At 35.3% G+C, this 18,208-nt stretch overlaps 1 protein-coding gene across 1 annotated transcript; it reads right to left on the bottom strand.

The window, feature by feature from the left end:
• Positions 1 to 3,748: 3,748 nt before the first annotated feature.
• gpat3 (glycerol-3-phosphate acyltransferase 3) lies at positions 3,749 to 14,849 on the bottom strand. Its single transcript, XM_046868756.1, is given in 14 exon segments — positions 3,749 to 5,067; positions 5,555 to 5,579; positions 5,582 to 5,633; positions 5,742 to 5,870; positions 6,059 to 6,144; positions 8,074 to 8,129; positions 8,277 to 8,392; positions 9,153 to 9,246; positions 9,326 to 9,415; positions 9,573 to 9,647; positions 9,907 to 10,201; positions 11,378 to 11,444; positions 11,925 to 12,077; positions 14,296 to 14,849. Coding segments are annotated over 13 exon segments (1,323 nt in total). The 5' UTR covers positions 12,072 to 12,077; positions 14,296 to 14,849; the 3' UTR covers positions 3,749 to 4,976.
• Between the last annotated feature and the right edge of the window lie 3,359 nt (positions 14,850 to 18,208).

Raw genomic sequence — 18,208 nt, 5'->3', positions numbered from 1 at the left:
ATGTAGCTATTGTGTGCTCAAAAGTCAAAATGTGATAAAATTGCATATTCAGTGAAGGCAATGACAATCAGATATACTAAATCCAACAAAACAGAGAAGAGCAGAACAGAGCAGAACCAAGCAGAGCAAAACAGAAAAAAAGAAGAGCAAAACAGAAAAAAAGAAGAGCAAAACAGAACAGAACAGAGCAGAACAGAGCAGAACTAAACAGAGCAGAACAGAACAGAGCAGAGCAGAGCAGAATAGAACAGAGCAGAATAGAGCAGAGCAGAGCAGAGCAGAGCAGAGCAGAACAGAACAGAACAGAATAGAACATAACAGAATGAAACAGAGCAGAACAGAACAGAACAGAGCAGAAAAGAACAGAGCAGAAAGGAACAGAGCAGAGCAGAGCAGAGCAGAACAGAACAGAACAAAGCAGAAGAGAACAGAACAGAATAGAGCAGAACAGAACAGAACAGAACAGAACAGAACAGAACAGAATGAAACAGAGCAAAACAGAGCAAAACAGAGCAGAAAAGAGCAGAACAGAGCAGAAGAGAACAGAGCAGAACAGAACAGAACAGAATGGAATGGAACGGAACGGAGCAAAACAGAGCAGAGCAGAGCAGAACAGAGCAGAGCAGAGCAGAGCAGAACCCACCTGGACTGAACATGTCCAGTTTTGCTCTCTTGACTTCCAGCCATTGATGAATGTGGCATCATCTGGCTTTGGGGATAATTTCTTGACTATAGAGTGATTGTTTTTATTGTTTGAGTCTCAGGAGCTAGAACAGAACAGTGATGTATTAGAATGGAAATAACAGATTATAATTTATTTCTTATAGAAATAAATAAACCAGTAATAAAACAGTAATAAAACAGTTTTTTGAAAACAACACAGACAAAAGGAAGTAGTTTAAGTGAGCAGGCAGGAAATAGACACAAAGACTCAAAAGACACAAAAACTTTTTTTTTTACTGTATAGTATTTTTTTTTATATTATTACACATTTGCATTTTTACTGAATTGCTGTGAAGGTCACTAAGATGGTGTCTACAGCAAAGTGGACAGGTGGACAAACAATGGTGATCAGTGATTGAATGTTGGGAAAATTGGCTTTACACATTGATGCTGGGGCGTGCGAACCTGCTCCTTTAGCCCATATAACCAGCATCAGGAAAGTGAGCTGAAGATCTGTGCAGGACAGTTACTAACCACTGCTCAAACAGTCGCTAGTTTTGTTATTGGAATCTTTATTTTAAATGAAGTCACTAAAAGCATCTAGACCTTGACCAAAGCCTGTGTTTTGGTAAGACTACTAATGATTGTCCGATTGGCAACAAAGTTTAGTAAAATATTAAGAATTTTACCAGTGGGATTGTTGGACAGTGTTCTGTTTTGTTCATTGACTCTAAAACATTGTTTCTTCAAACTCGCCTCTACTGACCAAGTTATTGAAACTTTCTGTGCTGCGAAAAAATTATTTACCCCAAATAAAACAGTAAAGATAATTAAAATATATAAAACTATTAATTGTGGTTATCTGTAACCTATTGCCAAACAAGTTCAGCACTGGTATTGTAAATTATGGTGAAACAAAGCGTATATCACACCGACACAGATTTATTAGATTTAATAATAAAAAAAGATTTGTAGTAACTACTAGTAAAATAAGCATAAATGTAAAAAGTGCTCCTTCAAATAGCACAGAAATTATTTATCGCTCCAAAGTTTTTATTGTAAGATGTTATATTACTTTTATATTTTTAAGCTGTATGGTTCTTCAGAATATATTATAAGAAATTCAGCAATTTTCTTCCTATACTTCCTATATTCTTCCTTTACTTCTTTTAACTTTATGACACAGCAAGTTTGAATTAATTGTACTTGTATGAACCTTAACCAGCTTGGGAAAAAAAAATTATGATTTATTTTTCTATAGCAACAAATTCAGGTGATGGGGTATGAAATAATGCTTAAAGGCAGGGCTATACATTAAATAAAAAATAAAATAAAAAAAATCTTCATTACCAGGCATTATAATATAATGAGCTAGCATGGTAATATTGGAAAAACTGAAAGTCAGCATTTTCCATCGTGTATTTGATATGACCGTATCTCATTTGCACTACTGTACATTTCGCTCATTTATATTGTATATACTGTATTATACATACATTCATACTTGTACATGACTAGATCATGGGACTGAGGCCTTTCACCAGCAGCAGTTCTCACACACAGATTCTACTGCACCTTCTTTACATTATTTACCCTCATCCCTGTATATATGGACCTCATACCTTATTTATCTACTGTAATCTATTGTAAATAGGCCACTTATGCACTTCTGGTTAGATGCTAACTGCATTTCATTGGCTCTGTACACATACCATGCACAATGTCAATAAAGTTGAATCTAATCTAATCATGTCATTTAAGTATATTATTTTCTGACATGTCTATCTAAGCATAATCTTTACACAGTATATAGTATATTACTATATACACCATATATATTATTACCTACTGCACCTTTTGTACATTAATCACCTCATCCTTGTACATATGGACCTCGTGCCCTATTTATCTTATTGCTATTTATTGTAAATATGCCACTTATGCACTTCTGGTTAGATGCTAAATGCATTTCGTTGGCTCTGTACCTTCCACAATGACAATTAAGTTGAATCTAATCTCATGTTAAACTGTTATGAAATCCTTTATTACTTATTATAGGTTTATATCTATTTCTATATACGTTAGCTGACCTTGCTTTATTTCTATTTGGCCAAATTCACTTCTGTATATTGTGTCAAACAAGTTCTCACAAAAATCCGTTTGGTTGAAAGTTGTTTTATAGTTAATGATGTCGTATGTCAGTAAATACATTTGGCAATTTCTGAATAAAATTCTCTTTTTAGCAGATAAATGTTTTGCTCTAAGAACCCAAACATTTTCCTGAAGTTGTAGGTCCTTGCTGGGACTCTTACAGTTTTTCTCAGTTGCTTTGAAGCATGTCTGGAATCATCCTTAATATTTGTGCATTCTCAGAACAATTTGTACAAACAGCACAACACGTTGGATTACTGCAAAAGCCTGTCATTTTCTTGAAATCCTCAGTTCATCTCTTAAAAGTTAGTATTTGGGTCAATGAATGACAAGAATGACAAGTCCTTTTGTCGTTGTTTACAAACAAGGTCATCAATATGTTTAGTCATTTTGTCTGAATTAAAATGCACAAAGTTAAACAACTTCTGTATGGCATATATGAATTTTAACAGCACAAATTTATTTATTTGATTGCAAGAGACTGGACAGGATTCACACTTTTACTGTACTATAATAGTGTCCTTTTGTTTCTTGGTTGTTAATCCATTTTTAGAAATTGTAATTCTGTGTTTGGTTCAGTGTGTATATGCTTGCTAATTAAAGGTTCACGAGATTCACCTTTGACCTTTTTTTTAGAGAACTAGTTGATCATTGTTCGATCTGATGGCATACATTCCTCTTCTTTAGTGAAATTCGAGATTCATCTGCACAATTCATCAATTTAAGACACATTTACAAAAAAAGGTTTAATAGAAATTTAAGATGGCAGATGATGACAACCAGTTAAACCATTTTGCATTCAATGACTTATGCAATGAACCTAAATGCCTAAATATTTTAAGGGTTAAGATTATTAATCTGCAACCAGTATTATATATTTGAATCAACAACTTTAATGACAAACAACTGATGTTTGAAACAGGAAACAGCAGACGATTGTACACAATCGATTTATTGAATGTTACAAAGCATTCACAGTTTGATCAAAACAACGAGAAATGCTTTTATGATGTGCACAAGTGACTAAATGATGTGGAGGTTAAACAAGCAGTTTTGAGAATTTCATTTTGATCTGAGAAACTCTCTGAAACAAGTGATAAAATCTGTAACTAGACAAAACTGAAAAGGTAAATTGTTGGACATTTTCCTTTCTTGGTTTAGACTGACCTCTAGTGGTCTCATAACAAAAACAAAGTCAAAAAACAAAATCACTTCATGAACTCGTAACAAAAAAAGACTAATCTAAAAGCGACTTGGAAAACATATGCTGTAAAAAGACAGACATACTTATTACATAATTCCTGGCAACACAAATAAAACAACATATGAGTTAAAAGAACCCGTGATACTTAAACAGTTCACAAAGGAACAGCTGAACAGCAAAGTCCGTGTGAATATCACAGAGCAGCATTTCTGACCAGATGCACTGAATTTAAAATCACAAGGAAAATACAGAGTGCTCTAAATAGCATGCACACCATCCACTATCAAAAAAACTATATGCAAAAAGGTCCCCATGCAACCATGTAAAAAATATGAAGTGACATTCTTAATTCTTAAAAAAAAAAAAAAAAAGAAAGAAATACTGTAAGCTCTCTCATTATAAAACTACATAAACTATATAACAAGAAATAAAGATTTAGGCATGTGCTGTTATAGCAACATAATCAACTTTTGAGTGGTAACAGTGACTCCAAATAAAACTGTTTAGCAAAAAAAAAAAAAAAAAAAAAAGTGTCCAAATCTCAAACCCGCATTCAGTTCTTTAGGGATTTTATAAAGATGTGCTTTAGTGTTTTAAACTTGATTCAGTTTTAGTAACATACTACTAATACTTTGCATTGAATTTGTATAAAATCTATTTAAAAACATTATTTAATCAATAAGCATAGCAAATTTTTTTTTTTTTGTTGAAAAGTATAAGCATATGAGAATGTTTCCACTGAGGCATTTAAAATACATTAGGCCTACACACCCTCCAACTGACTTCATCTACGGAGAATTGACCTCCGTGGAACCACCTCAGTGGTTCATACCTTTTACCGCAATCACTCACTGTGAATAAAAGATTCATTACAGTGATTCTGTGTAACTTAGTCCATTAAGGTCTTCCATCTGGGTCAAAAAACAGACAACATGAAGAAAACATGAACGTGTGTCTTTCAGTCCTCTCCCACAATCATACTGCTGTACATTTTCTGTTGTTCCTCTTTTAACGATTGTTTGACCTTCTCTCGCTTTAATCCTCCGTCCCTGCGACACAGGCCACACAACATTTAAATCAATACTTCAGCAAGTATACAGTTTGTTCTCCTTACCCCATAAAAGTACAAACTTCCATACGTATGCCACAGACCCAAAATACACTTTTCCATCATTATGAATATGCAATTATATGATTTCTATTAAATAATTTATATGAACAATGTTAAGATGTCTACTCTAATATAAACAGATAAATGAACTGGTTGAAAAAAATTGCCCTTGTTAGGCTCGCAATGCTAGTTAGATTAGGGTTATGCTAACCATCATTCAAATCTATAAAAGGGAGAGTTAAAGGAAAAGATTGGAAAGAATTCAATATTGCACACCAAAAACCTTGACTAATTCGCATGGTGTAAGTATTCTTCATAAATGTGCTTATTTTAATGCTCAAAAGTATTTAAAAACTCAAGCACACGAAACATAAAAAAAGATATCTGGTGTACCGCGTTGTGATAGGGATGAACTGTATTCTCACCATGATAGATCAACCAGGCTTCCTGTCGTGCTATAGCTGATTTCACTCTATTGGCAAAGCTTACAGCATCCTCTCCATCCTAAAAAAAAAAAAAAAAAAAAGCCAATCAGCAAAAAAACCAAACATGACCTATGGATTTAAGCATTCATTATGTGCAACTGTGCATTATCACAGTTTCTTTTCCTACCAGGCGATTCATAGGGGGAAGGTACCAGACATTACACACTATGGCCCAGCTGGTCATCATCCTGAGGAGGTAGCTCACCATGTTATACTTTGCACTGTTCCAGAATGCATCTCCAAATTGAGGGTCATACTGAGAGAGAGAGGGAGAGAGGGAGAGAGGGAGAGAGGAGAAAGAGAGGGAGAAAGGAGAGAGAGAGAGAGAGAGAGAGAGAGAGAGAGAGAGAGAGAGAGAGACAGAAAGAGATGGACATCATGGTGTAGGTAAAACAGCTTAAATCATTTAGGGGCCCTTAAATTGACGGTGTGGGGCAGAAATACCTTAATTGCTACAGGATAAATCGTCGCTCCAATTTCAAAACTTCCCTTTTTAAACATCATGACAGACGTGTTATTGATGCAGGTTCCTGTCATGAGAAGACAAAGAAGCATTAACACAAAATTTGGTGCTCATGAAATATATATATATATCATATATAAAGATATATTTACATCCTTTGATTCACTTCTGAATCGTTTAAATAGAAAGGAGTTTCTGTTGTTTGTTACACTCCTTACACCATCAAGATTACAGCATTTCTATTACACACACAATTATCTTTTTGCAAAACTCAGTCAGTGTTTATGGCTACATTACATGCTACAAAAAAGTTTCAGGTGAGGAAGATGCTATAAACCATCTGAGACAGGTTAGCAAGCAAGCTAGATTGCTAGCAAAGCCCATGTACAAAACTCGTGATTATCCAGTGCTTGATTTAGTACTGCTAAACAGGTGTCACAAAACTGCCTTGCAAGCATGTTGCTAATATTCCAGTAATACTTAACAGGACATCAGAGAAACAAAAACAGTCCTAGCACCATTCTAAAAAGTTGATTAACTTTCAAAATTGTTCTTTCAGAGAGGTGGGCATAAACATTTAGCACTTGATTTGATTGCTATATATTTTATCTTGCAGACATTATTCCTTAGGCCAGGTTGTGCAGAGGCTGCAAGCTTCCCTAATTTATTAGCTACAGTAGCGGCATAGCTTCAGTAAAAAACAAAAGAAGACTACTTCAAATAAAAAGAACTTTGTCTACCTCATAATACTTGAGACAAATAATTTACACTCATCTGTATTACCACAAGGGTTCATTTATTTTCTCCCGACTCTGCAGTCCTTCAGTGAAAGAAGTCAGAGCTTATTAGCATTTTTTAGCCTTTGATACACAGTACAATGCAGTAATACTGCCAACTCCTACCCAAATTAATGCTCCTGGGAAAAAGTCGTGAGCCTTCCAGCTCAGGTAGAAATGCTGAAGTAGCAGATCTGAACAAAGCAGCCACCTGCAATTACTGCACCATAAAGCCTCTTTAATAGATGTTTTAAAAGAACACTTTGGCCAAACTGTCTTTATATGCTGCTGACTATCAATGAAATGGATGCTCAGAGGAAAGAAAATGGCCATTCTAACTGTCCTGGACTCTGTAATCATCAACTATGCATTAAACACTGTCCAGTACAGCTGTATTAACCAAACAGTAAAGACTGTCAGTTCTGGCAAAATGAGAGCATTTACTGTCACCCCTAGATTGTACATTTTTCACTAATGTCTATCCAAGACCAGCTCACAAACGCTGGTCCTGCTGTGAACTAATTTATAAGAGAAAGTAATAATTCAGCAGTAATAATAATAATAATAATAATAATAATAATTAACATCTTTGCTTTGTAACAGTAAGCTGATGTAAATTATCACCCAAAAATACACCACAAGTGTCTTCTGACCCAAACAAAAATATCAGATGACCGACAGTTGCGTAGGTCATGTGAACTTACTTATGCAAACTGACATTCCCTCTAACACCCTTCAAGCCAGTTGGGGTTTGTATATGCTTAGTTTTTACATTTATTTATATATACATTTACATTATGCTTATTTACTGTAATTATCAGGTTTCTTAAGAGAAAAGCTTCCATGGCTTCCATGACAGACGTTTGAAATGTAGATACTAGAAGAATTTACATGCACACCTTCAAGCATGTTGCACCGCTCCACTTTTTTTTTTCTTTTCCATGGAGTTACTAATGCACCTGGCAGTCAAAAAATGCAAACTACAATAATTCACTGCCTTCCTCTCGGCTTCCTATCACCTTGATTTCCCAAATCTGATTTTAAATTGACTGGTTTATTTATTTGAGCTTCACTCACCTTTTAAACTCTTTAACCTGTGAATACTATGGTGTGATGTCTTCATTTAAAATCTATTCTTATCTAGAAGCATGTAGAGGCATTGCTCTAATAAAGTGTACCTCAAATAATGCAATATAGAAATAAAGCATAACAGTCTTTACCCTCTGGGAAGATAAGAATTGGCAGCTTGGTTTTGTCATTAACATGATCTCTCAGCCTGCAGCACAAAAAAGGAACAGTATGTGTCAAAAACACCTTAGTTCACACGAGTTTATCAATAACAGGTCAGATTACTGCAATAAAGCATTTGCACTGTGTCTTTAAAAATAGATTTTTACTGGTTCAACATAATTTGTTTTGTTACCTTTTGGCCACTGCATGGCGGTCCTTCATCTCCGACCTCTCAAACCACACATGTGGACATGATTGAACCATTGCTCTCTGAATGACACCCATTATCCCTCCATGGACCTGCCCCACCTATAGACAGATCAGACATCTTCACAACATAGCAGGGCCTACATACAAACATTTCTGCTCCTGACACAATATTTATGTTCCTGTCTTGAACTCTACACATTCTGTTTTTGTCAGAAGGCCTACAATGTTCCAGTCTAATATTGATGACATCAGATGTCCTAATTCAGAGCTACTTACAAAAGTAGTAAGCATGTCTTAACAATTACAAGCTCATCCGTGCCCACAAACTTATATTCCCATGTTGCTTCTAAAGCTCCTGTTCCTGTAACGTGGCTCGCTGCCTCCTAATACTGCGTTTCTTAAGCTTTCGTCCCATTTCTTCTGCTATTGTCCCACTGGTCTACAAAATCCTGCTTAATCCTGAAGCCTCTGACCTCATATAACTGCCATGATCCTGTTTACAATCTCCTGCTCACAACTTGATGCCTACAAGGTTCCTAGCCTGAACCTTACATGCCCCTACTCATTTCACTGTGTCGAACCAGCTCATCCTTAGGCATGCAAATATTTTCCCATCACAAGTCTAATAAGCTTGTTCCTTGTTCTACAAACACCCGGTCCCATTCTACTAACCCTAGTTGTTCTATGGAATCCTAGAACTAACAAAATCTTGCTATTGTTCTAAAGCTAACCAGTACCTACTCCTTTTTCCAAATCCTAAAAGTTCCTATCCCCAAATTCTGCTTCTACTGTGAGACTTAGTACTACTGTTATGGTAAATAAATATTGTTGATATTAAACCCCATTTGATAATGCTTACCATGGCATAACATCCATCATTCGCCAAAATGACGACATCAATAGGAGAGGTGTGGTTAGCCACACAAATTCCACCTTTTTTCGGACGGTTTTCTCTGCAATAATAAACATACATGACATCAGCATTTCAAAGGAGTGTAATTAAATAAAGAAAAATTCTAAACAGTTACACACTTATTGTGGTAGCGGATGTTGGCTGACAGTCCTCTGGCACAGATCCTGTAGCACGTAATGTGAATCAGATCACTCAACCATTCTTTCACACTGGAGGAGACATATTTTACCATTAACACACAGTCCAACTTCAAATAAACCTAATTGTTCTTATAAGAAACATGTGATTTTAGTTGCCAGTCATCTGTTTCATACACTATTCATAGAAAACAACACCATGTTCATGTTATTTTTAACCAAAAATTACCTGCTGCTGGGTAGCAGACCTACAAGCGTTGTGCCGATCACCAGCCAGCTCAGTCCAATTGCAGCCAAGGTGACCCTGTTAATTTACAAAGAGGTAATGTAGCTAAAAAGGAAACCTTCTTGATTCTCTAAGAAGGAAAGGTACTTTTTTTCATAGTTAAGTATTTTTTTAAAAAGCATTCATTCCTAAGGCCATTGAATGCTACTGACATTTAAACATGCTTGAGAAAGACAGATCATTTCTGTGCAGTGTGAGTTCTTACTTATTATTTAGAGTCAGATTTTTTATATATTAGTAGATAATCCCATTGGGCTTTCAGTTATAGGATCCTCACCTGAGTGGCAGGAGCACACAGTAGCGAATAAACACTCCCAGACCCCATATAACAGTAAGTCGCACACTGATGTAGTGGAAGTTGTTGTTAGTGCGAGTCAGGAGGTTCCATGAAGCAAGCTCTTCTGATGTAAATCGCTGAGTGACTTCATCCTCCACGATGCTCGCGATACCCTTCTTGCAAAAATAAAAGACGTCAGACAGCATAAAGTCTCCCCCGTTCAGAGACTTTGGATGAGAGCGTCGCAGTTCCCCGATCTCTTCTTTCATAGAACCATCGTTCTTCTGTATAATTCCTGAAATGATCAGTAAGGAGAATGACATTGCTTTGAATTTAGGGGTGATCCAAGAAGAGATATTATTATTGTTGTTATTAACAACAAAATTTGTTATTAATATTATTACTTTTATAATGCAAGTGACAATATTTAGAATGGAAGGCGACAAAAGTGTGGTCTTTGCAATGTCATGTAGTTCGCTTGTGATGTATCGTTTTTGCTCTGCAAACAATGTTGATTTGTTGTAATATATACTCAATATAAGCATTGTAATTTAAATAACAGCCATCATTCTTGTCCCTTCAATCATTAATAATTGTTAAAAAAAAAAAATTACATTTAAAAGATTTTTGCTCCCAATTATTGATGTTCTTCTTCTGTAAAAGTTAATGTGCCATAGTCAACAAACCTCTAACTCTATCCTGGTTTAGAATAATACAACCCCCTGTAATGAAACACAGTCTCTGGAGATGATTACTGTGTTTTTTAAGATGGTTAAAGTTCAGCTGAACTTGGCAATGACGAAATGATTGACTTACTGCAATACTGCATTTGCTTGGTGTCAAGATTTTTTCCAATAAACAAACTATCAAAGTAATAACTTTACTCAATGCGTATAATAAGTGTATATTTTCACAATATAATGCGGTTTCGGTTTTAACATAAAAAAAGCTACAGGTTTGAAATACGCATCATCCATGGATCCTGTAGAAGCATGCAAAAATGTTGCATGATTAGGTTAGGCTTGCATTCATTATGTTTATTTTAACCTTTCAGATCAAATAGGACACTATCTTTAACTGCATAATGTAAGTAGCAATTATGATTCTAAGATTTTTTGCAGAGCTACTTGCAGAACCAATGCATTAGAGAATTAAGTGGGAAACATATAAACAAGAGTTGTTGGTATTTAACAACACTTCAGACGCTGCAGATAAATAGACAAAAGAAAGCACAAAAGACAAAAAAGAGACACTTATATATATATATATATATATATATATATATATATATATATATATATATATATATATAGTGTAAGTGTTCCTACAGTGCTTTTAGGAAAAATATCTCTTTTTTTATTTCCTATTAAACAAAACAAAACAAAAAAATTTCTGCAGACATGAAAATGACAAGAGAACAATCCTTAGGTTTCTTATGCTTTAAAGGTTCTGACAGTAAAAACATACTCACCATTGGGGAGATGTGCTGGCAGTTCAAGCTGTTTCTTTTGCCCTCTCTGGATCCTCCGGGTGGCCCACTGCCCACAAAACAATTTATTTTTGGATGACCTTTAACAAACATCCTCACACACTGGCTACAGCATATTACATTATGTTTGATCTGGGTTAGGGTCTGATGATTTCTTTAAGGAATCTACTAAGATTATTTTTTGCCTTTTTAAGATGGAAGTGATACTGATAATAATGCAATGCCTGTTTAGTAAAATGCTTATTTTAGATTGGAATTATGGTGCATTGCAATGTCCTTCTGAGATTCAGCCATTTATTTATGGACAAAATGTTGGCTTAGGAAGACTAACAAACAGGCACCATGCACCCAACATGCACTGTTTGACTGACTACGATGGGGTAAAGGGGATTCTTTGGACATTTAATGCTTTGGCCAATCTGAACCGTCTGTAATTATATTAACTCTTCAAAAAATAGTGTCATGATGTACACACCAGTCTTCATTTGTAAAGTTAATCTAAAAGCCCCTGAGATGTTCTCAGCTTTACCTCCAGTATTTTGACCAGCATTTTAATGTAGAGATCAGTGAAGCCCAGCGAAACCCCAAACATGGCAGGAAACACGATGAGCCCCATCACTGCACACAACCACATCTGGAGGATCCCAAAAATCACATCCCAGTATGTAGCCTCCATTTTACTCTGGTGATAGAGAACACTGAGGTCAGCTGACATGCAAAAAGGGAAAAAACACCATAAAAGTTCAGATTTTCTCTATAATCTTTAATGCCTGGTTAAAAAGGGTTTTTGTGATTGTGAAGAGCTCTAGATATGTTTGCTGGTCTGGAAAATGGACAAAGTTGTCATGTGTTTGTCTTTTCATCTCTGACAATTTTGTGGGAAACAAACCTTTCTGTTGTGGGAAATAAGATTTCTGTAATCTTTATTTCCTCTGATAAAAATGCACTAATATTAATTCTTAAGAGGTATTGTTGATGTAATTACTAATTTTTTATTTTTAGTAGTTTAAAAAAAAAAATGACTTTATAGTACATATTATTTAGCTATTGTAGCTCTTATTGCCTGGTCCCTACAAATAGTGGTAGCTCAGTGGCTAAGGCATTAGACTGTGGCTAAGGTCACAAGTTTAAATCTCAGAACCACCAAGCTGCCACTGCTAGGCTCTTGAGCAAGGCCCTTAACCCTCAACTTACCATAAATGTAAGTATCGATGGAATTATAATATGCAAAACTTAATCATTTAGAAGCAAAACAAAAATGACCATTTTAATTGGAACAGAAATAAGTGTAATTGGCCTTTAAAAATGTAAGTATGACCAGTTTTGGCAGAACAAGGTTTTTTTAGGCAAGTAGTTTACTTTCACTTTCTCATGCACACGTTCACACGTTCATACTCTTATAGGTACATTACCAACAGGTGTGTGTTTCTTACCGCTTGTCTCCCCCAGCCCTGCCCAACATTCACAAACACAATGAAATGAAAAATGGCGGATAATACGGGTTAAGCGGCAGCAGGAAAATGTGTGCGTGACAAGTCATGGGAGCATTTTATATTAAACGCAACAAAGAAGACTGTAACCTGGAAGTTATGCAAAACAGAGCGTGCGTGGGATGGAATTACCACAGTAATGCACCAGCACATGAAAAAAACACAGTGGTGTCACGGATGAAGATGAAACATCAGCACGATGAGTTTAATGAAGTGCTATTGTGTAAACTGTTTGTTTCTAACTTCAGAACAGTAGCACTGGATCTGTTCTGTCGTGAATCCTTAGCATCAGGTTGCGCAATCAGTTCGCTCACGACATAGTGATGGATTTAATTAAAACAGTGCGAACAAACACTAAATCTAAAAGCAGCGAATAACAGCAGCAGTAAACGATTACATTTTTAGTCACCGTTGTGGTTTTCAACAAATGATTATGCATCTGTACACCAATGCAAATTTTTCCTTTTTTTATTTAAATCAGACCTGTTAGCTTGCTGCGTTTTTTCATTCCATTCTCTTTTTATAGCATTTGTCTAATAAAACAGTAAACTTATCTGTTTTCTAACGTGATGCACTGCGGCTTTACTATACATTCAAATGCTTGTTTTCAATGTTTGTTTATTCAATATATGCATAGATCACTTAATTATTATACAAAATTAAATTCATGATACATTTCAGATGCTTAGATCTTCACTACTGAACAAAATGTCTATGCATTTTTTTACAAATTGTAAAAACTATGCTGTATATAATATACAAATAATAGAAATGTTGATTTACACAAATTGCTCCACCTTGCATAAACATTTGCTCTTTTTACAAAAAAGAAACAAACCAGCATTCGTTAAGTTTCAAAGGAGAAATCCCCCATGCACACCTCAACAAGCAGCTACTATAAGCGTATAATTAAAGATAGTTCATCTCAATATTTGGCTTTTGCATTTTTTAAGTACACTACATGAATTAGGATTATCAGATGTCAGCAAAATATCTCATTTCAAAATTTTTTTTTTTTTATCAATTATCAAAAAAGTTGCAGCCCTCATATAGATCAGATTTTCCCTCAGATTTAGAAATTGAAATTTCATTTCAAATCAGTGGGATTCATGATTTTATATAAAATCGATTAATTTGTACATCAATATCAAACAATAGGAAATAACAAATTTTAAAAGTTAGTTCTTTGCTATATCTGAAGTTGATTAAAGCATTTTCAAATAACTCATATGTACACATGGCTTTAGCTTATTAATCTGTCAATATGTTCTATTTTTCTGCTTGTACATTAATTAATTACTCCTTAATATTGTAATAATATTAAACTAATGTAAAGAATGCATTTATAGACATTAAACTCATAAGGATGTGGACTTTCAGACAAGTGTGTTGCTTACACATAATTCCTACCTTTAGCTGATCCCTCTGGTAACCTGAGACGGCTGTACGGTTTTCTCCGACAAGATAAAGTGAAACTCGAGTGTTTGTGTCTCGTTTTTGACAATCTTGTGCATTTTAACATCAGTACTCCCGCTTCTAAAAGACCTCGTGTTTAATGTTGTGTTTATCAGCTGATGATACAAACCGCTCCGCTCAAAACACGGTGACGTCACAAAACAACGGAAACGTTAGCAAAAAAATAAATAAAAGTTCATACCAAAAACTTCTCAGAGGCGCCTAGCGGAATCATTCTCATTCTACATGTCAGATATCTGTCTCAGCTTAGAAACTCTTTTTTTTTTCTCCAAGAGCGAGAAAAAGTTTTTAGTCCGGTCACAAAGTTCAAGTGCAACATTTCAATATTTTGAGCAACAGGGTAAAATCGAGGAGAAGCACAGAGCGCCTCCCCCTATTTCATCACTAATGGTTTCACCCACCCTACCTTCAGTTCAGGCCAGCTTCCAGCTGGTGACGCTATATCACCATCATCATCACCATCATCATCATCATCATCATCGTCACTATTAGTATTAGTAGTGATGGATATAGATGTGAGAATGAGTGAGAAAACTGAATATAACAGCATCTCAGAAATCTATCTTTTATTTATTTATATACAGTTCATCTAGATATGTTACACAACTTAGAACATGACACCTTTCAAGTAAACAAACAGCAGGTGACAACTAACTGTTTCTTGTCATTGAGGTGGACTCAGTTAAACTGATTGTTTAAACAATTAATAGCCCTGAATGTCTACTCTTAGTTCTAGGTTTTACATGTGAACAAACATAAATTAAAAAGCTGAGAAAAGAGAGTAAATCAATTAGAGCCATTGAACAGCCATTGAAGATTAAAGATTGAAAACCACTGTAGACCAAGAAAATCAATAGCAATGTATGATGGAAACATTGTAAATTCTGTGAAGAAACAACAGTGTCATTGCCAACAACCTCCAAAGGGCAGGGGTGAAGCTTTTACAATTCACCATTTAAACAAGAGAAGAAATTTCAAGGCTATACCATAAACTTCTTATCTGCAGTAAGAAATGGAAAGGATAGAATGAAACTTGCAAAGAAATATAGAGATGAGCCACAAACATTCTGGAACCTAGATATTCAAAAAATATATAAAATATACTTTTATATACCTAGGTGATAGAAGGCCAAAATGTTAAAAAAGAAAGGATCTTATCATGATCCTAAATATAAGAGCTTGCATGGCGGATACTGGAACAGGCTTGCTAATTATTACTTATGTTGTAACTCATGATGAAATTAGCAAACTCAAGTTAGAAGTGTACAGAAACATTTTGTCTGCTGATTTGCAAAGAAATCCACCGAATCGTATTTAAAGAAATTTTATCAGGTAGCAGGACACTGACCTAAAACATACTGCCAAATCAGCAAAACTGATAACTCAACTGAGCTTAAATTTCACCTCCGGAAAGCAACAAACACCAACTAAATCAAACTGCAATACAAGCCTGAAAAACATCATAAATGAAGAATGGCGATGTCAGTGGGTCTCTTACTTTCAAACCCAGAATTTTATGACAGTTCCAAAGCTTTTGCTCACCCACAGATGTGTTGGTCTGCTATTAAGGGTGCCATATTACCATATCAATTGGGTTCTTAAATTGTTGTTTTTGCGGTTATTTTCATATTTAATGTACATGTAGACCTTTTATATGCTCTATATACCTTATTTACAACCCACACTGACATAGACATCAGGTTACTCAGGCAGGGCAATCACTGATCTATTCTGGGAAGCTAGTTGTTTATTTAGTGCAGTGTTAAAGGCAATGTGTTTGCATCACAAATCGCCCTTGCAATTGCAGCTGTTGCAATAATTTCTCAGGCAATAACCAAACAGATGTGAAATGCAACACTGGGTTTACTTTAATATTAAGTTGCAGTCTAGGGACTATAATTCTGGATTAAACAAACAAACAAACAAATAAATAAATCAGATTGTTGAGACTTTGTCCAAATCTTTATGTAAGTGCACCATATTAAAGTACAAATTAAGATCTCATAAAGAAATTTTAACATTACCAAAAGCATTTGAAAATTAAAAAACCTCCCATTATAATGAATATTTATTTTCTTTTGTAACATAAGTCTAAGTAATCTCAGGTGAACAATCATTGGTGTTGAAAAGTTTTCTATTTGTTAACTGTCAATTATATAAAATTTTTAAAGGCGTTTTGGGTGTCATCTTTTTGTAACATGAGTAGATGTTACATAGCATAAAAAATAGCTAGATGAGAATATATATCAAGATTTTCTGTTCTGGCACTATGGTGGTGGAATGAACTTCCCCTAGATGTGAGAACAGCTGAGTCACTGCCTATCCTAAACGACGAGTTTTATTTCTTATGTTTAAAAAAAAAGGACAGAGTTTTAGGTTTATAATATCCTAGCTTTGCAACCTAGTGAACCAGTGTTGATTTTTTTATTGATAGAGACTTTGAAGCACATTTGTACATGACTCTGGATAAGGGCGGCTGCTAAATGCAGTAAATGTAAAATGTAAAATTGGCTTTGCTGGCTATTGCTGACATTAAAATATGTGATGTGTTTTTGTTTGGTATGGTAAAATGTGTAGTATACAGCAAGGGTCCCCTACCACCAAGCCTCAGATCAGTACTAGGCTGTGGATCATTTGGTACAGGCTCACACAAAAAAGAAATGTATTTTTTACATGTTATTTCTATTTTATTGACATTCACAGTTTGCAGTGTGTTTCATTTTTATTTACAAAAGGACTATTTAAGCCTATGCTAATTTCCCCACACTTGTTTCAGTTGCAGGTTTTTTATGCATTAACTGCACCCACTGATTCTGCATTATGGTGAGGATGAGTATGGGTTTTCTTTTTGAGTCTGGTTTCTCTCAAGGTTTCTTCCTTATAACATCTAAGGGAGGATTTCCTTGCCACAGTTGCCATGGCTGTTCATCAGGGATATATACACACCATTCACCAACTCTTGAAATTCTGTATAGCTGCTTTGAGACAATGTTTTTTGTGAAAAGCGCTATAGAAATAAACTTGACTTGACATGAGTTTAGACGGCCTTCTTTGCTGGCCTAATGGCCTATTTTGCTGGCCTAAACTCTGAATCACTGACTTACATTTTAATTAATTTTTTGTCCAAGAATATATAATAAATTATTCCAAATAGTCTTTATTTCATAGCACTTTTTGCCGATGCACTGCTTCAAGAAACCGCACACCCAATCATAAGTTTGCATTGGAGTTTCTATCCAATCAGATTTCAGCCACATCATGTGTTGGGGTCAAATGTATCTGTCTGCCACAAGGCCTTCACAATCAGCATCTGTGTGCATGCTTCTTTAGCGTAAACTCCAAATTGCTTGCAGCTGTTGCTTAATCCAATCGGATTTTGATTTGGCCACTCCAAGGGCCTCTAGAAGATTGGATAGTCAGAGAGTGTACTAGTCAGAGTTCATAAACCACATCTGCTGCAAACTGTACAAGATGAAATCATTTAGTATATACTTTTGCGTTTTCTTTCCTGTAGAAATTGCAGAAAAATACAAAAGCTGCCTTAATTTCAAATTCCCAGGAAAACCGTGATGCATGGGAAAAAATCACAAAATGAACAAAAAAACGGGATTATTTTTATGAGGTTAAATTTGATTCAGAAGAGGTTTCCTTCTGGGATGACGGCCATGCAAAATGCAAATCCTGGCAGCACTCATGCGTGTTTTTTTTAAGCAGCTTCTGCACCTGACGTACAGCACAAGGACTCTCTGGCCAGGGTCAAACCTCTGCATGACCCTGGCCACTATACTGTAGCTCAGTTTTAGGGTGATACTGATCTTCTTATAACCTCAGACATCTTTGTGAATTG

The sequence above is a fragment of the Silurus meridionalis genome, chromosome 15, assembly GCF_014805685.1.
Source record: "Silurus meridionalis isolate SWU-2019-XX chromosome 15, ASM1480568v1, whole genome shotgun sequence".
Taxonomy (NCBI): Eukaryota; Metazoa; Chordata; class Actinopteri; order Siluriformes; family Siluridae; genus Silurus; species Silurus meridionalis.
This window is presented reverse-complemented; position numbering and strand designations above follow the sequence as displayed.